Here is a 27,321-nt window from a genome sequence, read left to right on the forward strand (position 1 = left end):
GGGGCAGCGGAGGCTGCGTCCTTCTCACTCCCCGCTCGCAGGGACCCACACGCACGGGCTTAGGAAGTTCTCCCAGTGTCTGACGTCCTACCCGTCCCCTGTGCTTGCAACCTGACCCTCTGGAGCAGCCTGAGAGGCCAAAGGTGACAAATAATAGAAATACAGGGGCGGGACCAAGGACCTAGGGCTACTCCCCACCCTCCCACACCCTTTACACACACACACACACACACACACACACGCACACGCACACGCACACTCACAACGGCGCTCACGGAGAGCGCCTCAACATTCCTTCCAGGGCTACCCATACGCCAGGTTCCTGACAGCTCCTGCCTGCAGCTGCACCTCCCAGTGATGAGGGTCAAGTTGAGCGGAGAAAGGCCTGGATGCCCACAGGCTGTGTTTAGACACCATCCTCCTCATCCCCTTTTAGACTTTCCTGTACAGTTGGGGCCCCTCTTGGGGCCTCAACCTCCGCTAACTACCGGCCTCCCCCACCTCCGCCCGGTGGCTCAGCCCCCTTTCCCACTACATTTTTCCTCGGCGAAAGCGTCTTCTAAAACACCCCCCCCCGCCGCTCACCCCCCGCCGGAGCTCTCCTCTGGTCCCTCCGGGGGAGGAGAGTCTGCGAGGCTCTGTGCGAACCCCCATGCTGCAGAGAAAGACGCCTCGCCCCTGCGCTGAGTCAGCCCGCGCGGGACCAGGCGCTCGCTGGTCTTCTCCGAGGGGCGGGCGGGGCGGCTTGGGGCGGCTCGGGCGGCCGCCACGGCGGGGAGTAGGGGGGCCGCCGCCTCCCCTGCCCCCACCGAGGTCCCGAGGGGAGGGGATCCCTAGGCGCGAGGCCTGTCCCTTTAAGGAGGCGGCCCTGCCTGGGTGTGCCCGTCTCCATGGTTACCCCGGTGCAGGCGGCGGGCGCCGGAGGGAGGGAGGGAGGCTGCCGCCTCTCCCCGACAGACGGAGGGAGCTGCGGGAACCCGGCGCCGAGCGGAGCCCGAGCGGGACCCGACCCGCAGCCGAAACGGGAGCCGCTGCCGCTGCCGCCGCCGCGAGCGGAAGGTGCGGAGAGCGCCGCGGGAGCCGAGCCGGGAGCCCGGGATCCGTGGGCGGCCAGGACGCGAGAGGCCGCGCGCCATGCTCCGGGCCCCGACGGCGGGGACGCCCCCTCGCGCACCGGCTGCTGGCCGGGCCTGCGAACCCGGGGTGGGCTTCGGCCTCCGACGGCTGCGCTAGGGGGCGCGGGGCCCGGCGGGGGGCGGCCGAGCTGGGCGCCCTCCCCCGGTGCTGAGCCCCCGCGCCCCGGAGGGATGGGGCGGGCGGCTACGGCCACCTAAGATGCCGGCCATGCGGGGACTCCTGGCGCCGCAGAACACCTTCCTGGACACCATCGCCACGCGCTTCGACGGCACGCGTGAGTCTGACCTTCGCCCCGTTGGCTCCCAGAGAAGCAGTTTCTTGCCAGGGTTCCCGCAGGTCCCGCACCCCGACATCTCGGCCTGGCGCCCTCTGTTCTCACCCTCCCTCCCCAACGCCCCGCTTTTGGCCGGGACCACCATCTCCTTTCAGACGCCGTTTCTCAAAGATTCGGGGTCCACTCTGCCCCAGGTTAGGCAAAACGGCCGGAAGTCTCCGGGTTTGGGGCCCAGGATGCCATTTGTTGGCGAGGGCGCGAACCCCGACCTAGTCGGTCTAACTCAGCCCATCCCTGTGTCTGGCGCTATCCTACAGACTACCATGGAAGTGGCGGGGTGGGGGTTGAGGCAGAGGAGCGGTGTTCAGGGACACCCAGAGGGTTTAAAAGACGGATTTAGAAAAGAGGTTTGCAAAAAGGAGAGAGAGTAGGCGGGATTAGGAGCGCACTGTTAGTCCAAACTCACCTCACCGCCTAAACTCACCAGCCTAAACCCACAGAGCCCCTCTAGACCCAAAAAGCTAGATTTGGGGACTCCCCCCAAGACTGGGGAAGTTTGGAGTAGGTGACCAGGGCTTCTGGATCCTGGGTTCCCAGGGCTCTGAACACAGGGAAAGTGGTGCAAACCCCCTCCCTCCTTCTCCTCCCTCATACTCATCCCAGTGGGGCTTCCCAGCTCTCTGCCTATGGTCCTCATGGTCTTGCAGTTCCTGATAGGGGGTGGGAGCTCATCACTGAGCACCCCCTCCACACACACACACACACACACACACGCACACACACACACTGGCTTCTCCATCTGCTTTGCCCTGCGCTTGGCTCCTGCAGCCTGCTGATTCAGTGCCCCCCACTCCCCAATACATTCCTGGCTCCAGGCTGTGCAGTTCAGCTTCCATTCTTACACCCCCATTCTCCATCACATTCACTAATTCCTGACCAGGTCCGGCAGCTGGGGTTTGCACAGGGAGTGCGGAATGGGTGGTGGCCTGGACCGCCTCCCATCCAGGTGGGTCCCAGTGAGAGGAGCCAGACAGCCACCCTGGGTACCTAGCTGGTGAGTGAAGCTGGCAGAGGTAGGAGTAGGGCTGAGGCGGCCTCGAGCCGGTCGTGCAGTCCTCCCCTAGGCATCCGCCATTCTACCCCTTACCCCAAGCTGCTCAGGACACAGTCCAGCGGACACAGTTCCCACACAGGGCTGCGTTCGCCAGCCTCCGGGTTCACGTGTGGATTCCTGAGTGCACACATACACACACTGGTAGGAGTGGGCTCTCTACATAGGTGACACACTGATTCCTGTTTGTAATCAGTGCCTGTCCTAACCCCCGGTTTGCGCGCGCTTGCGCACACACACACACACACACACACACACGCACGCACGCACTGGGTTCTTGGGTTTTGTGACACCCGCCCTTTGGCTGCAGGCGTGTAGGAAAGGAGGGGTGGCAGACCCTGGGCCCCTTCACCCCATGCCTCCTCTGAGAGGTGCTCTCTTGCAGACAGTAACTTCGTGCTGGGCAACGCCCAGGTGGCGGGGCTCTTCCCCGTGGTCTACTGCTCTGATGGCTTCTGCGACCTCACGGGTTTCTCCCGGGCCGAGGTCATGCAGCGGGGCTGCGCCTGCTCCTTCCTCTATGGGCCAGACACCAGTGAGCTTGTCCGCCAACAGATCCGCAAGGCCCTGGATGAGCACAAGGAGTTCAAGGCTGAGCTGATCCTGTACCGGAAGAGCGGTGAGGGGCCACCTGGCCAGCCCACCTCACTTTTGAGGTCTCCCCCAGCCTGGCATCCACACCATCTACTGTCCCTGTGTTCCATCCCCATCATCTCCATCTCCCCATCTCACCCCATCTTCCCACTTACCCATTGCCTTCTCCACCGCGTCCACTGCCCCTGGCTTCTCTCCTCCATCCTCACCTCAGCCTCTACTCAATTTTCGATCTTGGGTTTCTCACCTGAACAGAAAAATGTCCCCGTCTCAGCAGGACAGATCTATGGACACACATGTCTGATGGTCATCTCTGCTCTCCTTCGCCTTCCCCGACCCTGTTCCATCAAACCCTGTCCTAAATGGAGCCAGGCTGCCCCTCCCCTCCCAGGAAAGCCCTGATCCTGCCTGTGTCTTGGCCAGGGCTGGCAGTGGGACCTCTGTCACCTCGGGCAAGGTGGCGAATAGGAGCTGGGCTGAGTCTGTCTTTGTGCCCAGGGCTCCCATTCTGGTGTCTCCTGGATGTGATACCCATAAAGAATGAGAAAGGGGAGGTGGCCCTCTTCCTGGTCTCTCACAAGGATATCAGTGACACCAAGAACCGAGGGGGCCCCGACAACTGGAAGGAGACAGGTGGGTGCCTGCGGGGCTGTTGATTTAGCTGCTGTGGTGTTGGGTACCTCCGGCCTGGGGGGGGGGCTTGGCACCCAGCTTGGGGTTGTGGGTCCCCCTACCGTCTTGCATTCATTAACTCCCGCTTTGCTGGGTGAGAGGCCGGGGCTGCTCTCATTTCCACATGCCCAGGAAAGCTTGTTTCCAAATAGACCAGTTGAGACAAAGTTAGAGTTTTAAAGTCCATTTTACTAAGAAACTGAAAGCAGCAAACTCCACTAGTGCCGGTGAGGTACCATTTTCTGACCAAGTAGTGGGGCTGAGCGCAGACCCACGTGGTACCTGTCCCTGCACAGACCTGACTGGGAGCCCTGACCAAAGCCCGCTTTGGGTCCCTGGGGTCTTTCCCCTCTTGTATCCTCCAAGGGCTGGCAGAGGCCTTTGACCAGCTCAGAAAGCTGTCATCAGAAGCTGGCTGCCACTGGGGATGCCAGGGGTACTCTCCACTCCTCATCCCCAGCCCTGGGAACCACCTCCTTACTCTTCTCTCAGGCCTTTCCCTATGGAAATCCTCTCCTGCCTTTGCCTTGATCCAGGCCTCCTCCTGCTGGAAGCAGGCATGGGGGGGGGATGTCTATAAGCACCCACAGGACTGCCCATGCTGGGGCTGGCGAGTGCCCCCTGGAAATGAGGATGCTCGAGCCCCCAACTCTAAGCAGACTAACTGGTCCGTGAGTTAGACCAGCTCATGGGCCAGCAACTGGTGTCCTACACCCAAAAGCCTGGCTGGGGTGTGCGGGCACTCCCCCCATCATCCTCATGGGCCCCTCCTTTGCAGGTGGTGGCCGGCGCCGGTATGGTCGGGCAGGCGCCAAAGGCTTCAATGCCAACCGGCGGCGGAGCCGGGCTGTGCTCTACCACCTGTCGGGGCACCTGCAGAAACAGCCCAAGGGCAAGCACAAGCTCAATAAGGTGGATTGCGCACAAGGGTGTGTGTTTGGGGGGCAGGGGAGGGGCAAGCTGAGGAGATGGAGCAGGGAACTAAGCCCACCAGAGAGAGGATGCCCAGGGGACAGCCCAGGCGCCACCAGTACTTTGGGGGTTGTGACTGAGGGAGGGAAGGAATGTCAGATGCCTGATCCATCAAAGATACAGTCTTGGCCCTGGTGTCAGGTGGGCCTTGGATCAATGTTGGCTCCTCCCCCAAGCAGTGGAGTGACCTCAGCTAAGTCAGTGGCCTCCCCGATCCTCAGTCTTCTGATCTATAACGTGGGGACTGGAATGCCTACGTCAGAGGTAGCTTTGAGTATGTGGGGAGAGAAAGGAGGTGCATGCCTGTCCCAGACCCTATCCAAACTCAGCCTCTGCCAATTTCCTGTCCTCCCGGCCGGACCTGCCCTGCCCTGCCTCACTCAGGGGGTATTTGGGGAGAAGCCAAACTTGCCCGAGTACAAAGTAGCCGCCATCCGAAAGTCTCCTTTCATCCTGCTGCACTGTGGGGCACTGAGGGCCACTTGGGACGGCTTCATCCTGCTCGCCACCCTCTACGTGGCTGTCACCGTGCCCTACAGTGTGTGTGTGAGCACAGCCCGGGAGCCCAGCGCTGCCCGCAGTGCCCCCAGCGTCTGCGATCTGGCCGTGGAGGTCCTCTTCATTCTTGGTACGTGCGCCCTGTGCCTCCCACCCCACCCTGTGCCGGGCACCCCTCGGGTTCTGATGGGGAGAGTCTACATGGTTTCTGTGCCTGCCGACAAGTGTCCCTTGTGTCCTCCCCCTGTTTGTGACCTGTGGGCTTTGAAATCAAACCTAGGTTCCAAACATGTCTCTACTGCTAATGGGTTATAGGACCCTGAGCTGGTCATCGCCTCTCCAAGCCTCAGTTTCTCCCTCCATCAAATAGTCACAACAATGTCCACCCTTTAGAGTTCTGTGAGAAGTAAGATGGTCCGGGGCCCAGGACAGTGTCCGATACCGAGCAGGCGCCCGGTAAGGTGTGGCTCCTCCCCCATCCCATGCTGAGTCCCACCCGGACTTCCTGCAGACATCGTGCTGAATTTCCGCACCACGTTCGTGTCCAAGTCGGGCCAGGTGGTGTTTGCCCCAAAGTCCATTTGCCTCCACTACGTCACCACCTGGTTCCTGCTGGACGTCATCGCGGCGCTGCCCTTTGACCTGCTACATGCCTTCAAGGTCAACGTGGTCAGTGCGGCAGGGCTGGGTGGGCCGCGGGGCGGGCTGCGTGGGGCCGGCCCTGGGGTGACCTCCCCGTGTCCCCCCACCTCAGTACTTTGGGGCGCACCTGCTGAAGACAGTGCGGCTGCTGCGGCTGCTGCGGCTGCTGCCGAGGCTGGACCGCTACTCCCAGTACAGCGCCGTGGTGCTCACGCTGCTCATGGCCGTGTTCGCCCTGCTCGCGCACTGGGTGGCCTGCGTCTGGTTCTACATCGGCCAGCGTGAGATCGAGAGCAGCGCCTCGGAGCTGCCGGAGATCGGTACTGGAGGCTTCGGGGCGCGGGGGCGCGCGCGTGTGCGTGTGTGCCAGAGGAGCGTGTCTACTCGAGTGTGTGTCTGGCAGGGAGACGTGAGTCCAAGCGTGTGTGTGTGTGTGTGCAAGTCCGCCTCTACTTGTGTGTCCGGGGCTTTCGGGCAAGCGGGGATGTGTTTGTGCACGCCCGCTGTGAGTGTGACGGAGCCGCCAGCTTGAGGCAGGCCTGTTCTTGGGCAGTTGGGCCTAGTGGGTGGTGAAGGCCTGGTGGGATGCCCGGAGGAGTCCTGTTCACGCCTCGTGGCCTCCTTGTGGCCTTAGCTTTCGTAGCATTCTGCAGGCCCCCAGCCAGCTGAGAACCGCACCCCTCTCAGCAGAAAGCCGCTGCCCTCCTGGGTTCCTGGGATGCCTGGTGCTGTCCCATCACCCGCTCGGAATCTCCCCCCCCCCCCCCACCTTGCCTGCTGAGGCCCTTGCCCGCTCTTGGTACCTCTAGGCCCGGCTCTCTCAGCTGCTTCTCTGCCCTCCCCCAGGCCTAAAATGCAGCCTTTCTCTGCGCCCCGCTGGTGTCTTCACTCTCCTTCACTTCACCTCCACTTCCACTCCTCCCTCCGTTCGCCTCCCACTCACATCTTAACTCCTGCCAGGAAGGCTCCCACCCCCATCTCTCCACCCAGAATGGCAACTGGCAGGTCACAGGGACCTTCTGGGGCCAAACTGTCATCTCCTTGAAGTCCTATGGCATCCAACCCTGCTACCCACACTCCTTTGAGATGCTCTACTTCTCTGCCCTGAGCAACACGGCCCTCACCAGCCTCCTCTGCCTCGGCCCGTCTCTTCCCCTCACCTTGTGCCCTGTGACCCCACTGGAGCCCCTACACCGTCTCAGCTTCCCTCTGACCCCTAACTCCAAACCATTCCGTTCCAGCCTGTTCTAATTCTTCATACCCCGAGGCTCTGAAACCGAACACACCTTCTTCCTCCCATGCCCTCCAGCCTTCTGGTGGCTTCCCAGGAACTGGCCTGTAGTGCCTGTTCCAGTCAGTGGGCAACAGGCCAGCTGCTCAACTGGCCTTGCATGACCATCTGCTCCTTGCTGGGGTCATCAGGAGCGCCGGTGGGCCCTAGAAACGTGCTCTGATCAGTTCCCAGGGACGAGGAGGCTCCCGTGAATCCTCTCTCCCTCGCCAAGCCCATGGAGGCTGGTGTGGGGCCCAGAGGCCCACTTGGATATTCCCCAAAGCTCTAGTTGCCGAGCAGGGAACCCGGATGCTCTAGGCAGTGTCAGCTCCTTGGCACCTGCCCTTCCCAGAGGGAGGCTGTGCAGGAGGTGGCTCTGGGGTCGGATGGCCGCCCAGCAAACACAGGCAGTGCGCTGGAGGATAGATAACGGTAATGCAGGACCCTGATCCCCAAGTGGGCTGAGACACCAAATCCCGGGTCAGGTCGCTCCCAAACGGGAGCCAGATGCTCCGAGCCATGTGGCTCCTTTGCTCCAATCCCCTTACAGGAGCTGCTCAGCTGACATGAAGAATATCTTTGGTTCCCGGAGGGGCTCTGAGTCCCACCATGGAGAACATGGGCAAGTGGGAGGCAGGCTGTTCTGCAGACATGTTCATTCTTACACCCTTGAACCCTAAGCTTTCGAGGGATTTAATTCTATTTTGGGCTGATACTAGCTCACATTAGGGGAGTTTCCAAGTCCTTCGCATCATCACCTCCTCCTTTCTCCAGAGAAACTACTCCCCAGCTGGGTCAGAGCCACACCCAGACCTCCCAGAGGGCAGCCTAGGAAGGGATGTCTGGAGGGGGAGTGGCATCCCCTCCTGGCCCAGCTCTGCAGGGAGGCGCCTTCCCTGGGCTTCCCTGCCTTAGTTGTGCTGCTTCTCTGGCCATGGTGTGGACACAGAGTCCCTTCCCGCGATTCCCATTAGCCCAGGGGAGATGGGCTGGATTTTCAAAAGATGGTGCTAAATACTGAGGGAGACCACTCAGGGCATTTCTCAGTATGAAAGCCCCCAGCCCCCAGAACAGCCTCCCCACACCACCAGCTCCAGGAGCTGCCGGTGCCCCACAGCCAAAACAGAGAAGAGAGCTCCCCTGCTACCTTCCCCTCATCCTCCTGCTTCTCACCCCTTGCCCCCCACCCTCCTTACCTGGCAACTGGCTTCAGGTCAGGGGCCCAACTGAATAGTGGCTGAAGAGTTTTGCACACTCCCGTGCATCCTCGCAGCACACCCCAAGTTACAGGAGGGTGAGTCCTCACCTTGGCTTAGGCCTTAACATATCTTCCCAAATTCCTTAGCCGAGAATTTGACGCCCCCAGTGTGAACCCCACATTCTAGCTAAGCGGAGCTATTTGCCTGCACTTGTCTCCATCTCTAGGGTTGGCCCGCGATGGCCTTTCTCTAGATCAGGAACAACCTTCTCTCAGTTTCTTTGAATCAAAACTCTACCTATCCTCTGAGACCAGGCACCAATTGTCCCCTCTTTCGGGAAGCCCTCTAGCCCTAACCCATAGCGTGTGGGTTTGAGCCCCATCCTGTGGCACTGAGGCCCGCCTTTGTGAGATTGCTGAAGGCAGCTCCCAGGCTGAGGAGGGGCCTGGAGATCTTGGGCAGCGGTGTGTGTAAGGTGGTAGGGAGAGTGCGGAGCAGGGAGGCTGGGTGTGTCCAGGTGGGAGGGGCAGAATGCGTGCAGAGAGTGCGAGTGTGGAGAGCCTGAGGGCCTGCGCCCCCCTCTGCACTTGCCCTCGGTGTCTCCACTCTAGATCTGCCCTCTCCCCTGACCCCCAGCTCTGCTAGGACCCCTGGGACCTCTGTGGAACCCAGGAACCCCCATCCAACACCCGAGAATTCCCACAACCTTCCAGCTGGGCTCCGAGGGACTCTGAGCTCCTGAGAGACCCCAGTACACAGCCCCACTTCCTGCCAAGGCCAGGCCAGAGAACGCGGCATTGACGCTGGCCCATGTCTGCGTGTGTGCTCACTCGGCGTGTGCAGTGCTGCCTGTCTGCCTGGGGCCTTTAAGTGTGCTCACCTGTGCGCTCGTGCTCACCGCTCCGACCTGCGTGCCTGAGTGCGAGCGCCTGTGTACCCTCGTCTCTCTCCCAAGTGCGCAAGGGCTTTTTCTGTGTCAGTGGCTGTGGCTGTGCACCTGTGAATGTGCTCACACGTGTGTGTCCTCGTTCTCTCGACTGTGCGGAGCCCGTCTGGGGCCTTGATGGTGCGTTTGCACGCCACGTCAGCGTGCCTGAGAACGCGTCCATGGGGTTGGGTGGCTTGTGTGGTTGTGGGGACAGGTGAGGGTGAAGCGGCTTTCAGAGCAGGCAAGCTGAGAGAAAGAGCGAGAGCAGTCTGGGTGGACGGGGTAGAGGAGGTGGCCTCCAGCTGGGCCTGTTTCCTGGGAGTCGGGGGCCTCAGGGAAGAGGCTGTGGTGCTCCTTGCTCCTTTCATGGCACAACGGACCCCGGCTGGGGAGATGACAGCCTCATCCTCACGTGCTTGTCTTGCTGAGGGTGGAGGGGGGTGGACACGGTTGCGCGGGACTGGCAGAGGGGGCAAGAGGCAGGAAGCCATGGGGTGGGTCTGCATCCACGTGTCCCCCGCGGAGGGGGAGGGGCGGGGAGGAGCGGGCGCACCTGGGCCTGCAGTGCAGGGGCGCGGCCCGCCGGCTGAGGCCCGCCCCGTCCCCTCCCCCAGGCTGGCTGCAGGAGCTGGCCCGCCGACTGGAGACCCCCTACTACCTGGTGGGCCAGAGCCCAGCTGCAGGCAACAGCTCCGGCCAGAACGACAGCTGTAGCAGCGTCAGCGGGGAGGCCAACAGGACCGGCCTGGAGCTCCTGGGCGGCCCCTCGCTGCGCAGCGCCTACATCACCTCCCTCTACTTCGCGCTCAGCAGCCTCACCAGCGTGGGCTTCGGCAACGTGTCCGCCAACACGGACACGGAGAAGATCTTCTCCATCTGCACCATGCTCATTGGCGGTGAGGCCCGCGACTCTCCCGGCCTCCGGGGCCCACTCTCAGACCTCTGGCCTCCGGGGGTCCCCACGCCCCCCCTCCCCAGGGTCCCCAGGTCCTTCCTGGGGTCCCTCCGCTTTGGGGGCCCCGAGGAACGCAGAACCAGGGCCAGGGGAGCCCCTTGGCCGTAGGGCTCCGAGCCGCACAGTGGCCAGTGCCTGGCCCAGGGGCCTGTGGGGGCGGGGGGAGAGGACAGATGTGCCCAGCGCGGCGTCAGGTCGGACCTGGAGGTGACCCCCTCTCGCCACCCTCCCCAGCCCTGATGCACGCGGTGGTGTTTGGGAACGTGACGGCCATCATCCAGCGCATGTACGCCCGCCGCTTTCTGTACCACAGCCGCACGCGTGACCTGCGCGACTACATCCGCATCCACCGCATCCCCAAGCCCCTCAAGCAGCGCATGCTCGAGTACTTCCAGGCGACCTGGGCCGTGAACAACGGTATCGACACCACCGAGGTGCGCAGGCCTCCTGGGCTGGCCCTTCCAGCCTTCGCTCCTTCGAGGAGTATGTGCTTGGCCTCAAGTCCCCAGGAGTGGGCTGGGGGGCAAGGATCGCGGAATTTCGGCTTCCGCGCTCCCCGGGGGGGACAGTAGTACGGGGCGAAGGGCGGGCAAGAAGGCTTGGAGGCCTTTCTCCGCCCTCGCTAGGCCTGGAGGCTCTGCTCCCTGACGTCAGTTGTGGGCCGGGAGGAGGAAAGCGGAGCGGCTCTGGGCTGCCTAAAGTGATTGGGAGGGAGGCAGAGGCAGCGCCCCTCCCTGACCGTACCCCGTGTGGAGCCTCCCCTTGCTGCCGGGGGAGGGAAAGGAGCTGGCTGGGGGCTGCCTTCCGTTCCGCCACCACGGACCTCCCCACGCCCCCCCCCCCAACCGCAGCTGCTGCAGAGCCTCCCGGACGAGCTCCGCGCGGACATCGCCATGCACCTGCACAAGGAGGTTCTGCAGCTGCCCCTATTTGAGGCCGCGAGCCGTGGCTGCCTGCGGGCACTGTCCCTGGCCCTGCGGCCCGCCTTCTGCACGCCTGGCGAGTACCTCATCCACCAAGGGGACGCTCTCCAGGCCCTCTACTTCGTCTGCTCCGGCTCCATGGAGGTGCTCAAAGGCGGCACTGTACTGGCCATCCTAGGTGTGTGTGGGGGGAGAGGACGCAGGGCCTTGCAGGAGGCGGGTGGAACCGGGGGTCCCCTCAGCAGAAACACCGAGAGAGGACACAGGCAAGGCGGCCCCGGGAGAAACAGCCAGGACTGAGTAGGAGTAGCCATGGAGCCCCGGGCAGAGCTCACAGCGGACCCAGTGACCAGCAGGTGGCAACACAAGGAGGGGGGAAACTATCCTGCAGGTGAGCAAGGCTCCCTGAGTGATGCAGGACCACCAGCCGGGGGGGTGGGAGGGGGTGGGAGGATCGGCATTTCCAGGCGAGGAGGAAAATCGGACACCGAGGATGGCAGCGCTGGAGAGCGTGCTCGGGCGGGGCTGCGAGGGGGCAGTGAGGGCTGGCCTGGCAGGGCCCGTCCACCGGCGCTGGAGAGAGGGCTGCTGTGCTTTCCTAGGGCCGGTCACAGAGCAGGCCCAGGGCCCCGAGGGGTGACGGCAGGGCTCAGACTCTGCCTGCACACTTCCCTCCGTGGCAAAAAGAGGTGGAGACGGGCCAAGTCCCTGGACAAGGAAGAAGCGATTGCAGTTGTGGAATGGACGTCATAACAGTGTGGATCCTAAGAATCTCACAGCTGGGCTGGCCCTGAGGCTCTTCCGCTCACACAGACCTCACAAACCGACGGCAGAGGCACTGGTGTGGTGCCGGTTTTGTGTGGAAGGAGCAGGAGGCTTGGAGGGGTTCATGAGTTGGCAGGAGGGGTTAGAACCTAGTCCACCAACCCTAAACCTCAGGCTTCATTCACTCTGCTCTCAGGCGCTTTGCTCGAGGGAGAGCCGTGTCCCGAAGAAAGGGCACGATTTCAGGGTGGCAGGACGCGCACACGACGAGGCTTTAGGAAGGCGCGCGCAGGCGCTCTGGGAAACAGGGCTGCGCGGCTCCCCAGCGGTGGGAGGCTCTCAGCGGTGATCCCAGCAGGTGGGAACTCTACGATCTGCTTGGGGAATGGGGGCCTGGCCCAGGAGCTGGAAGGGAGGTGAATCCTCGGCCAAGGGCTCGAAGACTCACTGCGCAGAAGGCTGGCCCCTGGAGGGGCTGAGGTTTGTCACTAGCCTGGAGAATTAAGACCGGCAGCCGGTAGCTACTGTGTGTCCTTTGCCCCTCCCTTGAGTGATCTTCCGATGGGAGAAGAAATACCATCAAGGGGTCTTGGAAGTAAGACAGGCCAGAGGCCAGAGGCTGCCACGCCTTTCACTTCGAGTCTTTAGTGAGTTTGGCTTCCGGACCTAGATGCCTCTTACGCCAGGACTTCGAGCAGATGGAATCATGGCCGCTCACGTATGGCTGGCATTCCTTAAGAAATGAGGGGGAACCGGAGAGATTCAGAAGGGCAAACAGATTTTGACAATCGCAGACTGGTCAAGACTGTCGAGCGGATTATTAAACAGATGGTTTTCAGCTCAGAGCCGAGGAAGCAGGGAGGCTGGGAGCTGGCATCGGTCCTGCAAGCACGTCTCTTCACTGATGCCAGGCACCAGGTTGCAGAATAATCATGTTCACCATTAAGACGGAGCCTCAGGAATGGCCCCACCTTCGCCCCAGGCCCTTGCCTCACTGCCTGTGTCCCCAGCACTGGGATTTTGCCACCTTTGAGCCATCCCGTCCCTGCCCATATGCTCCAGATGAACGGTTTCCGCTGCTGACCTGACGGGTCTGGATGCCCGGGTGCATGCCTGGTTCCCCACCAGCCGGTGTTCTGCTTTGCCTTCACCCCTGCCCCCGCCTGCGTCCTTAGCTGAACGTCCAGCGGCTTCCCGCCTGCTGCTGGCCGCCGAGGCTCACCGTGCCGCGAGCGGGCCAATTCCGGCTCCACCTCCATGTGTGAACGGACGCTACGCAGGCACAGTCAGCTGTGGGGCAGGAGGCAGGAGAGAGGTGGACCGGGGTGTCGGCGCCAGGAAGACCCAGGGGGCCGGAGAGCTGAGCTGGAGCGTGCAGCCGAGAGACGGCCTGGAGAGCGAGCGGTCTCTGGTCTGGGACCCGTGGCACGGAGCTCTGTCATCAGTCCTGTACTGTTTCTCGATTCTGTCTCACCTTTTGGATGAAGACAAAAAATACACACTTCTCCTATTTCCAGATGACACACGCAAGGAGAGAGAGCTCATTCATCAGACGAGCACACTGAGATCCGAACAGCTCTCGGAAAGAACCAGAAGGGTGGCCCCAAACCAAGAAAATACGATTTAACAGCGATGCCTTCTACACTTAAGTTTGAGTGAAAGTCCATGAACATTTACAGGAGTCTGCTAAGCTCTGTTCTGCCGGCAGCAGGAGGCTGCCCGCGGCGGGGGTGGCCGATCCATCTTCTTCCTCGAGGGTGAGGAACGGTGTTCCGATCGTGCGAACTCCGACAGGGGCTGAGCTGCCTCGGGAGGGCAGTGAGGGCTCTGCCGCGGCGCCCGCAGCATGCCAGCCCTGCTGGGAGCTGTGTGTGGGGACTCTTGTCCGGAGGATCAGGAAGGAAATGAACTTTGATTGGTCGCCTCCGTGTCAGGCACTTCACCTATACTAACTCGTTTAATCTTCCATGTCCCTGATGGGAGACACCCTAGTTCCTTGATTCTAAGAGGAACGTTTTTCCCTACAACTTTACAGCTCCGAGATCGGGATGCAGACTCTGATGCCATTTTACAATGTTCTCAGCCAGGTGGCAGCCTCAGCTGGGTGGTGGGAAAACCCTCCAATGACACCTTCTGGAAAGATCCAGAAAGCACCCGACTCAGTTCAACACAGAATCTGTCCTGCAAGCACCAGGGCTCAGGGAGAGGAAGTAATGTGGCCGCCGGACGTCACTGCGCCCCGTGGGGCACTAACCTCCGCTTCCTGGACGAGCCCCACCTGAACCACCTGTGAGGCTTGAAAAATACCGGATTGTGGGGTCTCCTGTAGATACGATGATTCCGTAGGTAGAGATGGGGCCTGGGAGAGATGGGTTCGGAGCTACAGGCAGCCTGGGAACAACGAGAATTGGTGACAGCTCAGCTGTCTCAGAGCTAAAATTCCAATGGGTCCAGCTCGGTGGCTTTGATCCCAGACGTGCTTGAGCACCTGGGTCTCCATGCTTTTCACTCCAAGGCGGTCTGAGAAGCCGGAGGCAGGCAGCCGGGCTCGGCTAGGGCCTGGGCGCCTCCGCTGCTCTCTGTGCCGGCTCGCCGGGCCCCACTGAGCTCACAGGGCCAGCTCGTGGCCTCTGCTGGACTCCCCGTCCGGGGGCTGAGGGGCGGGGCTCGCTGACCTCTGCTTCCGCTTCCCAGGGAAGGGTGATCTGATTGGCTGCGAGCTGCCCCGGCGGGAGCAGGTGGTCAAGGCCAATGCCGATGTCAAGGGGCTGACCTACTGCGTCCTACAGTGTCTACAGCTGGCTGGGCTGCACGAGAGCCTCGCACTGTACCCCGAGTTTGCCCCACGCTTCAGCCGGGGCCTCCGAGGGGAGCTCAGCTACAACCTGGGTGCCGGTGGAGGCCCTGCAGAGGTGAGGGCACTGGGAATGTGTGCAGACGGAGCCGGGGTGCCAGGGGCCTGCGGAGGTGGGCTGAGGCTGGGCTTTCGGAGGCACTGTGATAGCCTGGTGTTAACAGCCGCACATGCTATGGGGGGGTCTATACTCTCCCGGCTCCTGTCCCTTCACAGCCACACTGTCCTTTAGATCCCAGCCCAGCTGTGCTGCACCAGCCCTCCTGGCTGTCCCTGGCCCGTCCGAGCCGGCCTGGGATGGAGGCCCAGGGCCACACACGAGGGCTGGGACCCCTGGGGAGGGCCAGGCACTAGGCCTCTGGGCCGCCTCTGAGACGAGCCCTGTGACTCCCCCTTGCTTCTTCACCATGAGAGAGAACTGCTCTGAGGGTCTTTGAATTTTCCTGGCTTATATCGCTAATTCCAAACCTGTGTTTAGCACGGTGTTCTCCTGGATAGTTTGGTTAGTCCGAGGGACCCCGTAGAGGGGTGGTGTATCCACACTTGGCTAGAATTTTGAGAGGCAGCAAATCCCTTCAGGGCTTGGTGGCTTTGTGGTGGCAGCAGAAAAGCAGCCCCTCCCCCCATACACACCTGAGCCTCTTCCCCTGCGGGTGGGAGACACCGGGCATTGAGCTTAACGAAGACGGCTCCTTCTAGGGAGGGGAGGTCGGGGTGGGGCAGGCGAGTGGGGCACAGGAGGGGCTATCCGTGCCGCTTCCCTGTCCCCCACTGGCCCCAGGCGGACACCAGCTCCCTGAGTGGCGACAACACCCTTATGTCCACGCTGGAGGAGAAGGAGACAGACGGGGAGCAGGGCCCCACAGCCTCCCCCGCCCCCGCTGATGAGCCTTCCAGCCCCTTGCTGTCCCCTGGCTGCACGTCGTCCTCCTCAGCTGCTAAGCTGCTGTCCCCACGCCAGACGGCGCCCCGGCCCAGGCTAAGGGGCAGAGGACGGCCGGGCAGGGCAGGGGCTTCGCAGGCTGAGGCTGGCCCCTCTCTCCACCCTCGAAGCTTAGAGGGTCTGCAGCTGCCCTCTGTGCCATGGAACGTACCCCCGGATCTGAGCCCCAGGTAAGCAGGCCCTGGGCCACTGTACTCTGGCAGAGATGGTGGGGATAGGGCTGGGGACTCGGCCGGACACATTCCTCCCCTGGGTGCCCACCATTCCATCCTAACCCATTCCTGCCTCCTCCAGGAGTCCTTCTTGGACTCCACCTTCCTGTGGCACCCACCATTTGGTGCCCGGCCATTCACTGCTTTGAATTCCTGGTGTGTCGGGTCGCCCTAGCAAAACCACAAGCTCCTAGGGAAAGGCACCAAGGGTTACCTGTCCCAGGCCCTGAGCTCCAGGCTCCTGCGGCTTGTGTGTGTGGCCGCCGGGTGCTGCAGTGGTGGCCTGTGGACTGATGTGTCGCCCTGGCACCTGTGTCTGCAGGGTAGTAGATGGCATTGAGGATGGCTGCGGCTCCGACCAGCCCAAGTTCTCCTTCCGCGTGGGGCAGTCTGGCCCGGAGTGCAGCAGCAGCCCCTCCCCTGGGCCAGGTACTGGAGCCCGGGTCCCAGGGGCTTGCGGGCAGGTTGGCAGGGCTGCCTCTTGGCCCTGTGAACCTCTGAGAAGCTGGCAGTGTCTAGCCTTCTTGCCCTCTTACCCTTCTCAGCCTACGCGTTTGGGCAGGGCTGTTCGGTGGTGAAGGCCAGCACCTTGCGGTCAGAAGGCAGCTGGGGACGGGGTTTGGATCCCCGTGGTCAGCTCCCCAGCAGCAGGCTCTTGGTTTCTGCCCCAGCTTCTGGTCTGTAATACGGTGGTTGTGCGGCTTAGATCAGAGGCTGTTGCTAAGACCCTGCGGAGGACAGAGGGCTGGGGGGCTAAGCAGGGTTGTAAGTGGTCCCCAGCCAGGCCACGCAGCCCTGAGAGTGGACCAGGGAAGGAGCTCCCGGGAGTGGTCGGGTGTCTGGAGGACAGGCACAAAGAGCAGCTTCCTGAGGGGGGAGCGCAGGGCAGCGTGCCCAAGGTCCCCGGGTGGTTTGGGCAGAATCCTGCAACTGGGGAAGGCTGGAAGTGGCCGCTGCTGGCGTCGGGTCCTGCCAGGCCGGTGCGGTCTGTGCTAACTGGGGCAGAGGCCTGGACCCCGTGCTGTCTCCTCTTCCTGGTGCCGGCTGGTAACCCCGTCCTGCTGTTTGCAGAGAATGGCCTGCTCACTGTCCCCCTCGGGCCTGATGAGGCAAGGAACACGGACACGCTGGACAAGCTGCGGCAGGCGGTGGGTGAGGGGCGAGCCGGAGGCAGGGAGGGCAGGGGGTGGGCGCTGCTGTGGTGTGAGGTCCAGACTCCTCTAACTTCGCGCTCTGTCCTCCTCCCTCGCTCCCCAAAGGTGACAGAGTTGTCAGAGCAGGTGCTGCAGATGCGGGAGGGCCTGCAGTCACTTCGCCAGGCTGTGCAGCAAGTGCTGGCACCCCATGGCGAGGGCCCTTGCCCTCGGGCGTCAGGAGAGGGGCCGTGTCTCGCTGGTGCCTCTGGGCTCCTGCAGCCTCTGTGTGTGGACACCGGGACGTCCTCCTACTGCCTGCAGCCCCCAGCTGGCTCTGTCTTGAGTGGGACCTGGCCCCACCCTCGCCCAGGGCCCCCTCCCCTCGTGGCACCCTGGCCCTGGGGCCCCCCAGCATCTCAGAGCTCCCCTTGGCCTCGGGCCACAGCTTTCTGGACCTCCACCTCTGAGTCAGAGCCCCCGGGCTCAGGAGAACTCTGCCCCGAGCCCAGCACCCCTGGCTCACCACCTCCTGAGGAAGGGGCTAGGACTGGGCCCCCCGAGCCCACGAACCAGGCCGAGGCTGCTAGCACTGGAGAGCCCCCGCCAGGGTCAGGGGGCCTGGCCTTGCCCTGGGAACCCCATAGCCTGGAGATGGTGCTTATCGGCTGTCATGGCTCTGGCACAGTCCAGTGGACCCAGGAAGAAGGCACAGGGGTCTGACCGCCAGCCCCAGAACTCAGTGTTGCCAGACATGCTGCCATCCACTGCCCTGCCCGAACTCGGGGCGGAGGAAGGGTGGCAGCCACCCCCCGGGACTCCGTGCTGCTCACCGGCTCAGGGCAGGGAGCCTGAGAATTAAAGAGGGCCTGGCCCCCGACTCTCAGAGTGGGCCGGAGCCTCAGGGGCAGGCCCCAGGCTGGGAATCTCTGGGCCCCTCCTTGGCCTACTCCTCTGTCTCCCTCTGCAGAATGGGCGACAGAGGCCTGAGGCCAAGGAAGGATTCTGCCATCCCCTGCATGTGCCCCTGCCTCACCAGTCCCATTTTTTATATTAAAAAAAAATAATAAAAGGAGCTACTTTGGAACTTGGTGCTTTTTATTTACAAAAGAAAAATAAAGGAAAAGTCTGAAGCTAATCAGCTGGAGACAAAGGGGCAGAGGTGGGAATCTGAGGGAACGAGGAGGGTGGCCTGCAGAGAGAGGAGAAGGGGAGGGGCTCTGGCTCTAAGGAAGCCGGAGGGTTCCAGCCTCTAGGGGCTTCCCGAGGACCAGCCCTGCCTTCCCACAGAGGCTCAGATCAATGGGCCAGCAGCTGGGTCTCCTCCTGCCCACTGTGGTTTTTCCAGGAGCCTGAGTTCCCAGCTCCAAGGGGCTGGAATGGCAGGGGAAACTGAGGCCAGAGAGAGCACATGGGTCCTGCCACCACTCCTCACTGTGGCGTGATCTTGGCAGCCTCGGCCCGAATGAGGGCAATGAGGTCCTGGTTGATGAGGAAGACGAATCTCAGGCTGGCAATCTGCGGGCGGGAGAGAAGAGTGGCTTGGGCACAGAGGTGGGACTGGGGGCCAGGCCCACATCCTGGCTCCCCACGGCCCTGGTCTCACCCTGACCTCCCCGCCTCCCTCACAGCTCACCTCCACCACGGAGTTGTTGCTGAGGCGCCATTTGGAGCCACACAGCACAGGCCGCCCGTCAATGTAGATGGGCCGCCGACCCTCATTGGCGATGAAGAAATCACCGTTATTTTTCAGCTTGATGACACCTGTGCGGGTGGAGAGGCGAAGGCGGATGAGGAGGCAGGGAAGGCCAGAAGAGGGCCTCAAGTTCCCACCCACTCTGCTTCCCAGGGACAGGCTAGAAGGCGCCCATGACTCCCAAGTTAGGGATCCTGAAATGCCAGCTGCTCGGCCCCAGCTGCTCTGCGAGGGTTCCCATGGAGACCGAGCCACAGGGCTGGAGGGCAGCGAGAGGCTGGAGGGACCCTCGCACTGCTTCCTGCTGGTACCTTGCTTCCGGGAGATCTTCCAGGCCGGACCCTCCAGAGACAGGTCCACATCGATCTGGTTATCCTTGGTGGCTCTGCCCAGGGTGATCTGGGGAAATGGGGCGGGTGAGGGCTGGGACCTGAGCAATGGGTCTACACAGGCCAGGGAAAGATGAGACATCAGGGACCGGGCACAGAAAGGTCAGCGAGGGCAAGACCGGAAGAGGAGGGTGGCCTGCGGACGCAGACGGGCCCGCCTTACCTCTCGGGAGCGCATCAGGTACCGCACCATGCGGCCCCGCAGCACGGCCAGCGTCTGGTTGTCGAAGTCGGGAGAGCTCATGCCTGGGGGAGGAGCGGCCGCCTCAGGCAGAGCCCAGCCCTCAGGGCCGCGGGCCGAAGGCGGGGAGCCGGGGGCTCAGGGCGGGCCAAGGGAGCGGGAGCGCGGCCCTCGTGGCCCCTCCTCACCTGTGATGCTATCCACCAGCACCTGCCACTTATGCAGCTCCTGCTCCAGCTGCCGGATCTCTCGTTTCTGGCGCCGGTCAGCCACGGTCAGCTCTGGGGCGAGGTGGGGCGGTAAGGAGGGACACTCTGCGGTCACCAGCACCTTGTCCTGGTCCTCTGTGCCGGCACGAGCTTCTACCCCTAACCGTCCCCCCCAGGGTACACTCACCATGTTCTAGGACCTCATCGCGCATGTCCCTGTGGGGGAGAAGGACGAATCAGGATCCACTTCCAGCTCACCTGCCGTTACCAACAGGGGCTACTTGGCTCATTCGGGGGCGCCTCAGTCCCTCAGCGGAGGAACCCAGGCTGCTGCTCCTCTGGCCTCGGACTGGCCTCCTTCTCCGGGTGGTGAGGGGGGCTCAGCAAGGAGACCAGGGGACAGGCAGAGCGTGAAGCTGAGCGTGTGCTGGGCTCAGTTCTCTGCAGCAGGAGGGAGGGCCCCGCGGCCCGGGGTGCTCTGTTCCCGGGAGACACTCCACTCTGTACCCTGCCTGGGGCCCCAGCCACTCACTTGAGCTTACTGTCATCAATCAGGTCCTCTGCGTCGGAAAAGTTGAGCACTTGGTCCCCTTTGGGCAGCGGCTGCACTGAACAAAGGACGGAGAGACGGTCAGCGCCGCTGCTCCGCCCTACCCCACGCTGCAGCCGCGACTGAGCTAAGGGGACCAATGGCAGACTGGGCCTGCAGGGACAGCTCTGCGCCGAGGTCGACAGGTAACAGAGCACAAGCCAGTTCAGGCTGCGAGCTAATTTGACACAAAGTGCTCCTGACATTAGCTAAGGGCAGAGACGATTCTAGAAAGAAAAGGGAATTAAAGCTGACTTCTTGCGTTTGTCAGAGCGCACAGGCTCTCCCGTCGCCGTGCACAAAGGAGGGCGGGCACTGCTGTTAGCCCCCCGCACTCGTGCCGAGACGCCCACAGGAAGGAGGGCTCGCTACGGGACTCAGGTTTAGGGCAGACCCAGGATTCAAGCTCTGCTTTCCTGATGCCAAATCCAAACTGCTCCTCTATCACATCGTACGCTGCCCAACATTTTCTGCCACACTCGGCGAGAGGCAGAGGCACATGCCCCTCACGGATGTGCCGGCAGAGGCTGCCACGCCTCCTGTCAGCGGCTTTCAAACTGCGGGTCATGACGTCTTAAGGGTCACAAAATGAGTTGTCATTTTTTCCAAAAATATGAAGTGGAACAGAATATTACAGTCCATCAGATACGTGGAGGACGGTTTCATGAAAGTTTTTCAGGTTTTTTTTCTGATCAAACTATAAAGGGACTGGGGCCCCCTAACTCGCAGAACTTCTGCCAGCTGCTCCCAGGACCGCGGTGTGGTTCGGTGGCAGCGCGCAGTGGCCAGTGCCCAGGTTCCCCGCCGGCTGAGGAGTCTGTCAGCCCCGGGGGTGTCGTCACTGCCTGCCAGGGAAGTGAGGGGGCTGCACAGGAGCCACAAATGCTCCATCCCCCCAACTCCCTGAGATCAGACCGTGTGGGAGACACAGGACTGGGTCCCCCCCCCCCCAGCTCCTCCCCGCCACAGCTGCCTAAAATCCCACTAACCTAATACTCAACAGACCTGAGAGCTAAGCAGCGCGTATGCCCTGTTCTTCGGGCCTCCCAGCACCAGCCAGCCAAGGAGAAGTCCAATACCCACTGACAAGACTCGTGAGGAGAAAAATTCAATCTCTAAGTTACACGAAATAACTTTCAAAGCAGCTAGCTCTAACAGCAAAAGTAGACTTGACCAGCGCCCACCCTCTCTGTAGAAACTCAGTGACACCTGAGCCTGAGGCAGAGGCACAGAGATGGAAGTTGCAGGAATAAAGAGAGCTCCCCAATAAAATCAGAGATCCTCAGGAAGAAAAGACGGGGCCCTCCCTGACAAGATTTCCTAAAATCCTCTTGCAGGAGTATCTTTTCATAACCAGGAGCAGGAGGACCCAGGGAGTAGGGGGAGGGCATAGGCACAGCCTCATTTCCAGAACAGCGTGAACAACTCGAGACGCTGACGGGCAACACCGTCCAGAAGCGAGAGTAGAGTGTCTGTACTAGGACATACGACAAAGGCTGACCCTAAGTCCCAAAGAGAACGGAGGAATTACACGCAGTTTAGTCAGCTGACCTTCCCAGTACCTGTCGTCGGGAGTGAGAGCCTGCTGGTGAGGAGGGGAAGCAGAGGGCCTTCGGGCCCCTGGACAGGAGGAAGGCAGATGGTTTGGGTGTGAAGGCCCAGTGGGGATTTCCGAATGGCTCCAAAGCAGGGAGAAGGAACGAGAAGGAATGTGGAGAGAGGGAAGCGGCAAAAAGACTTAGAAATAGGTACCATGTCTAGGACAGTAGGCTCTCTAGGGAGGGAAACAGGGAAGGGTAAGCAGTGAAGGGAACTTTCACATTTTACTCATGTTTCAACGTCATTTGTGGAGAATGTGTTATTTACGTAATGGGAAAAGATGTCAAAAACGACAACAAAACCAGAAGTGGGACACAACTCTGCCATTTGGACGTTTTGCTCGGGATTCCAGGCAAGGCCACCCTTACCATGCCGCTGAGTATTATTCTAGCCACTTTCCTTCCTTCTGGAAGGCAGTGGTTTTGCTGCAAAGAGAGGTGCAAGATGCTGGGGGCCGCTGAGGGATCCGTTACCGGGCACCTGAGGGCGGCCGTGCCCAGACCGCCTCACTCACACGCAGCACACCGACCCTGCCAGCTCCCGGAGCCAGTTACCTGTCTGGTCCTCCAGAAGGTAATACTGCTTCATGAGCTGCCAGTGGGCCTGCAAAGCCTTGGCAGTACGGGCCAGGTAGAAGGCATCAGGGTGTCTGTGCAGCAGGTCCTGGAACGTCTCCAAGGTGGGCTGGCTGGTCTGGAGGGCGAGGAGCCTGGTCTCAGCATCTGGGTTTTCTCATTCTCGTCTCTGCCTTCCCATCCCCACCCCCTGTCCCCACTAGGAGCTGGAAGAAGAGTGAACCAGTCTTGGCTCTTCCTGAGGACCCCATCCACAGTGGCCCGTGCAGATGTACGAGCACCCGCAGGGCATGTTTCCAGGCAACAGGGCCTCCCCACATCAGCAGTCTTCCCGTGGTCAGGCCCCTTCCCTGCCCCGCGGCCTTACCGATCCCACTTTGCTCAGCAGCTGTTCCTCAGCCTTGCTAAACAAGGCCTTGCTCTGGATGGCAGCAATGGCTTCTGGGTGCAGCTGTCTCATGGCTTGGCAGGCCAGCCTGGGGGGCGCGGTGAGAAAGAGGGCAGGGTTGAAGCGAGGGTGTCTAGCAATCTGGGATTCCTGCAGGTCTTTGAGATCCAGAACTAGAGGCCAGGCCCTCAAGAGGAAGAGCCCAAGGCTTTGCGCAGCGCCTGGGGCCTCATGGGTTTGTTGAAAGCACAGCACAGGCAACTCAGCTGAGTCTCCAGTGTTTACGCCCTGGAAGAGACTCAAAGGCACAGCCCGCAGAGGCCAGCCAAGGGAGACCCTGCCACCGGCTGCGGCTCCTTCCCCAAGACCTTCCTCTTTACTTGGCCAAAGCTGCCACCCACTGCCTACCACATCCTCTTTCCAAAACTGAGCCCCGCCCACTTCCTGGCCTGTCTACAGCTTCAGTGGTGCTAGGGACTGGGAGCAGAAGACGGGTGCCGAGCATCCGACCAACTCTGACGACGGCAAGCCAAGCGGCTGAGGAGGAAGACGGCGCACTGCACGGCACACAGGCTTACTTGGAACTTGGGACTTTTAGGGGCCTTCGTGTTCTTTTGTTCCAATTCCCTCTTACGGAGGAAGAAATTATGGAAGGTCGGTGCGGACAGGGTGGGACGTGACCTGCCCCAAACCACAATGCACACAGTGGTGGGACCGGGGCTCCTGGCATCCACTCGGGTGTTTTCTCCCATGCTGCTTCATCGGCTTCCAGATCCCCTTGCTGCTGGCATCAAGCCAGGACCAGCAGGGTTGGCAGCAGGAAGAAGCTTCCTTCCCGAGCCTGGCTGGTTTCAGTATCATCCCAGAGGATGCAAGGTCCCATGAGCCCTGCCTCCCAGGCCCCTCCCTTGGGCCCTCGTATAATTCTGCTGTTCCAGGAGCCAGGCTCTGGTGCTCCTAGTAGCTCCCTGCTGCTGGAGCCAGCCCCACTCACTTGGAGATGACAGGATCGTAGAGCAGGGCGTACCAGCGCTCCTGGACCTCCCGAAGGGTGAAGCGGCAGCTGAACTTCACGCCCAGGTGGACCGATGTCAGGTCGTTGGTCTGCAAGGCCCGAGATGGGTTGGCCCCAGCCTTAGAGCAGGGAAGAACTCTTCGCTCGCTTCCCCCAGGAGGCTGCTGGGCTACTTTGGGGGCCGGGGACCGCGGGCTGCGGGCAGGGGGATGTGCAACCTGCGGTTGTACCTGCAGTACAGCGTTGATGAGCAAGAGGTCATCCGCCGGCTTCCAGCGGCCCAAATCCTTGGTCACCTGAAGCGGCTGTTTGCTCTTCTTCACACGCTTGGTGAGTCCGGGGGTTGGGGCTGGGCTGGGCGGCACAGGAGTGCTAGGGGCCTTGGACACCTGGGCAGAGGACAGGAAGAGAATGAACTCAAAGCTGACATCGGGGGAGCTCGGGCTTCGGGCCTCAAGCTTCCTATACCGCGTGTGGTGGCCCCAGTCCCACCCGACCATAAGCAACACCCACAAGAGCTCGGCTTTCCAGCCCCCCACCCCCGAAGTACTTCTGCATGGTCCTTGACCTTACAGGGTCTTCTCTTTGCTGGTGGCACCCTCAACCCCAGAGTGGAGGGCGGGTGGGGAGGATACCAGGAAACCACTCTGACTGGTACGGTGTCTAGGGCCAGAGCAATGCCACCTGGGGGTTATTTTTACACCCAGCAATGCTGGGAACAGGCTGTCTGCTCCCAGAATAGATGCACGCTCTATGCCTCCCACACAGAATGTGATACAGGACGCACTGACAGGGTGTGTGTGTGTGGAGGGGGGTTGCGGCAAGAAAGGGGGAGTAGGGAGAAGAGATGGGCTCCCACAAGGGAGGCAGCTGAGGTTGGGGCTGGGGCCATTGGAATTTCTCACAGGTCTCCTCTGCAGGGCTCTTGCGAGCTGGCAAAGGTGGTGGGGAAATACAGAATCTGGCCCCCGCCCCCTTGCAATCGCTCACCTTCTTCTTCTCACTGGAGGAAGGTTCACTCCCTGAACAGCGCCCTGGTTCCACCCCACTGGCCCCCTTCGCCCGGGTAGAGGACTTAGCCAGGCTGCTCTCCACCAGCTCGTCATCAAACTTCTTCCTCTTAATGAACCTGCGAGAATCCTGCTCAGTGAGCACCCCTCGCCCCCCTCGTACCCACTCACACACACCCCAGCCTCGGAGACAGCGCAGGGTCCCGGCTGGGTGCTAACTGCCCCAGCACAGCGGACGGGCACGGAGCTGCTACGCTCTTCCCCTCTGAGATGACAGGGTACCGCACCGCCAAGATTTCACATCGAAGACCCAAAACCTCCCTAGCCCACGTCCCACAGAGGGGGACCTGGCGGGAAAAGCACAAAGCTCTGCCAATACTTAGGCCCCAGAGGGGCTCAGGTAGCCATTCCCGACAGTGGCAAAGGCATGCAGCACTGAATGCCCTTGCCCAGGCCCTGGCCCTTTGAACCCTTACTACCTGGAGGAGCTTCTCCGTTTAGGGATGGTGCCCAAGGCCTGAGAGGAAGCCCGCTTCTGCCCTGCCAGCGACTCCTCATCCTCTGAGCGGCTGGCAGTGCCTGATGCCATCAGAGATGAATCTAGCAGCCCCTGAGAATCTAGGAAAAAAGAAGTGGTGAACTCAGGTCTCCTAAGTGCCTAGCAGAGCCCTGAGCCTCTGAACGCGGGACCCCTCCTCTGCCCCTCTCCCCCCCCCCGACCCTCTACCATCCCTCCTGGCCCTTCCCCTGCTTCCTTGACATTTGAGGTTTTATGGTGGGAGCTCCTTGGCCATCCAGATCCCATCTGGGCTCAGACCTGGCCCAGACCTTCCACGCTGGGCAGTTCTCCCGGTGCCACGTGTCATGTCGTGCAGCACATGGTGCTCAGGTCAGACTGGTGATGCCGACACACCGGGCTCTGGGCATAACTGCTCCCTCTGCCATCAAAATGCAGCCGTGCCAAAGAGCAGCAGCTCAACAGCAAGTCCGTCAACTGCGGCCTCTGCCGAGAGGTACGTGGGTGGTGCTGGCCCAGGGGGAGGTGGCAATGCCCAGCCAGGACGAAAAGACACACGTGCCAGGCACGGGGTGGAATCAGCAGATGCTTGGCGCCTGAGCGTTTGGGGAGCTGGCCCGGCCTCATACTACCTTTGTCCATCCTCTTACAGTCCCAAAGCCACTGGTTCCAAACCACAGGGCTAGGAGGAAGGGTCCCACAGGCTCATCCAAGGATTCTGACCAGGTGAGCTTAGAGGCTGAGAGGAGATTCTGCAAAGGAGAAATGAGGCTCCCTGAGGCACAGGTTTTCAACGGGCCAGCCTCACCTCCTTATACTGGAGCAGCTCCCCCAGGATCCCATAAGCTAGGAAAGACACAAGGAGAAGAGACCCAAGGCTCTATTCTGCCAATATGATGCTGATAAACCAACAGCTTTCTAAAGGTCACCAGCATCTTTGAGAACGTAAAAGCTATGCACTCCAGAAAAATGTACAAACACATAGCATTTTAGGGGGTCCACGGACCTCTACTATTCTACTCAGAGTCGCTAGGTGAAGGGCCTCAATTATAAACCAGCAGGAAACAAGGGATTACTGGCCCACTCAGTTCGGTAGTACCCCCTTGCCCTTCCAAGCCAAAGCAGGGAAACTGGAGATAGAACTCCGATTAGTCCATCTCTCTCTCTCTCTCTCTCTCTCTCTCTCTCTCTTTTTTTCCCATTTGCAGCTTTGGCTGAAGATTTAGTGGGTGGTACCGCGTGGAAGCTAAAGAACGCGGTTTGGGAACTGAGCAAGTATCAACCGCCCTGGGGCGCCTGCTCCTAACCCCGGGAGAACTCAGGTACCGGGGACTGTCTGGGGCGTGCCGCTAGCGGGCCCCGCCCCCTCAGACCAGGGTGGCTCTCCGCACAGCTTTCCCGCCCTGCCCCCAGGTACGCCAGTCGCGCCGCTCGGCTCTGTAGGATACCGCTGGATATTTTGACACCTGGGGAGCAGGTGAAGGGCCTGATTCCGCGGACTGACTGAGACTAGGTCTGCACCCCCTCCCTTCCCCCGCCCTCACTCTCCCCCGAGTGCACACCCAAGGTGGGGGATTAGTGCAGGTCTGTTTCTGGAGTTCGGGATAAGACTGGTGAAGTCAGCCCTGCAACTCAACAGCAAAGCACCGAGTGCACCCCGATGCTTTCGCAGCCCTGGTTTAAGCCCCACGGGCTGGTGGCGAGGGAGGGGGAGTAACTCCCAGGCCAAGTCTCACCCCACCTTCGGCTTGCCACCTTTGCGCATGCGTAACATCTCGGACCAGATTCTGGTCCGGTCCGGCCCACGCATGCGCAGATTTTCGGGGCGCTACCGGGGCGGGGCCGCAAACATTGTGGGGGGTCTTCCCCCGCGGCACTCTGGAAAACTCCATTTCGCCCCAAACTACTCAGAACCCTCAGAAGCGAACCGCGAGGTCTCACCATTCCTAGGCTGCCAGCTCCAACAATTTCTCCGCGGCGACGGCAGCAGCCGCAGGGCCAAACCCGGCTTCCGTGAAGCACATCTACTTCCGGGTCTGCGAACCAGGGGCTGCGCGATCCCTTCCGG

The 27,321-nt window shown here is 61.4% G+C and overlaps 2 protein-coding genes across 9 annotated transcripts; one reads left to right on the plus strand and one right to left on the minus strand.

Annotated features, from left to right (window-relative positions):
• Positions 1 to 1,242: 1,242 nt before the first annotated feature.
• KCNH3 (potassium voltage-gated channel subfamily H member 3) lies at positions 1,243 to 18,172 on the plus strand. 2 transcript variants are annotated; one of them, XM_087855818.1, is made up of 15 exons: positions 1,243 to 1,411; positions 2,908 to 3,141; positions 3,615 to 3,749; positions 4,567 to 4,700; positions 5,145 to 5,388; positions 5,770 to 5,927; positions 6,013 to 6,220; positions 9,915 to 10,196; positions 10,490 to 10,689; positions 11,107 to 11,356; positions 14,638 to 14,855; positions 15,579 to 15,910; positions 16,275 to 16,381; positions 17,024 to 17,100; positions 17,212 to 18,172. In XM_087855818.1, exons 1-15 carry the CDS (start codon positions 1,336 to 1,338, stop codon positions 17,806 to 17,808), a joined length of 3,252 nt encoding a protein of 1,083 aa, XP_087711944.1. In that variant the 5' UTR covers positions 1,243 to 1,335; the 3' UTR covers positions 17,809 to 18,172. The 2 variants fall into 2 exon arrangements, with proteins under 2 accessions (XP_087711944.1, XP_045657076.2); XM_045801120.2 differs by lacking the exon at positions 1,243 to 1,411 and having other exon boundaries at positions 2,914 to 3,141.
• Positions 18,163 to 27,321, minus strand: MCRS1 (microspherule protein 1). Of its 7 annotated transcripts, none has more exons than XM_045801123.2 (15): positions 27,195 to 27,321; positions 25,886 to 26,005; positions 25,216 to 25,354; positions 24,717 to 24,855; positions 23,957 to 24,115; positions 23,706 to 23,815; positions 22,691 to 22,799; positions 22,303 to 22,441; positions 20,093 to 20,168; positions 19,748 to 19,776; positions 19,540 to 19,632; positions 19,334 to 19,416; positions 19,093 to 19,180; positions 18,722 to 18,849; positions 18,163 to 18,603 (listed from the first exon to the last, which is right to left on the minus strand). In XM_045801123.2, the coding sequence occupies exons 2-15, from the start codon at positions 25,893 to 25,895 to the stop codon at positions 18,517 to 18,519; spliced, it is 1,389 nt and encodes a 462-aa protein (XP_045657079.1). In that variant the 5' UTR covers positions 25,896 to 26,005; positions 27,195 to 27,321; the 3' UTR covers positions 18,163 to 18,516. The 7 variants fall into 7 exon arrangements, with proteins under 7 accessions (XP_045657079.1, XP_045657080.1, XP_045657082.1 ...); XM_045801124.2 differs by lacking the exon at positions 27,195 to 27,321 and adding an exon at positions 26,995 to 27,013; XM_045801126.2 differs by lacking the exon at positions 25,886 to 26,005 and having other exon boundaries at positions 27,195 to 27,288.

The sequence above is a fragment of the Ursus americanus genome, chromosome 25 (assembly GCF_024610735.1).
Source record: "Ursus americanus isolate L20-20 chromosome 25, mUrsAme1.1.p, whole genome shotgun sequence".
Classification (NCBI taxonomy): domain Eukaryota; kingdom Metazoa; phylum Chordata; class Mammalia; order Carnivora; family Ursidae; genus Ursus; species Ursus americanus.

Bases quoted from the DNA above. Each gene is read 5' to 3' on its own strand.
- KCNH3 (XM_087855818.1), top strand. From the start codon at position 1,336: ATGCCGGCCATGCGGGGACTCCTGGCGCCGCAGAACACCTTCCTGGAC. The intron at 11,357-14,637 runs GTGTGTGTGGGG...TCCGCTTCCCAG, and splicing joins CACTGTACTGGCCATCCTAG to GGAAGGGTGATCTGATTGGC. The intron at 17,101-17,211 runs GTGGGTGAGGGG...CGCTCCCCAAAG, and splicing joins TGGACAAGCTGCGGCAGGCG to GTGACAGAGTTGTCAGAGCA.
- MCRS1 (XM_045801121.2), bottom strand. From the start codon at position 25,602: ATGACACGTGGCACCGGGAGAACTGCCCAGCGTGGAAGGTCTGGGCCA. The intron at 22,442-22,690 runs GTAAGGCCGCGG...CTCGCCCTCCAG, and splicing joins TGCTGAGCAAAGTGGGATCG to ACCAGCCAGCCCACCTTGGA. The intron at 18,604-18,721 runs GTGAGCTGTGAG...TCCCGCCCGCAG, and splicing joins GCAACAACTCCGTGGTGGAG to ATTGCCAGCCTGAGATTCGT.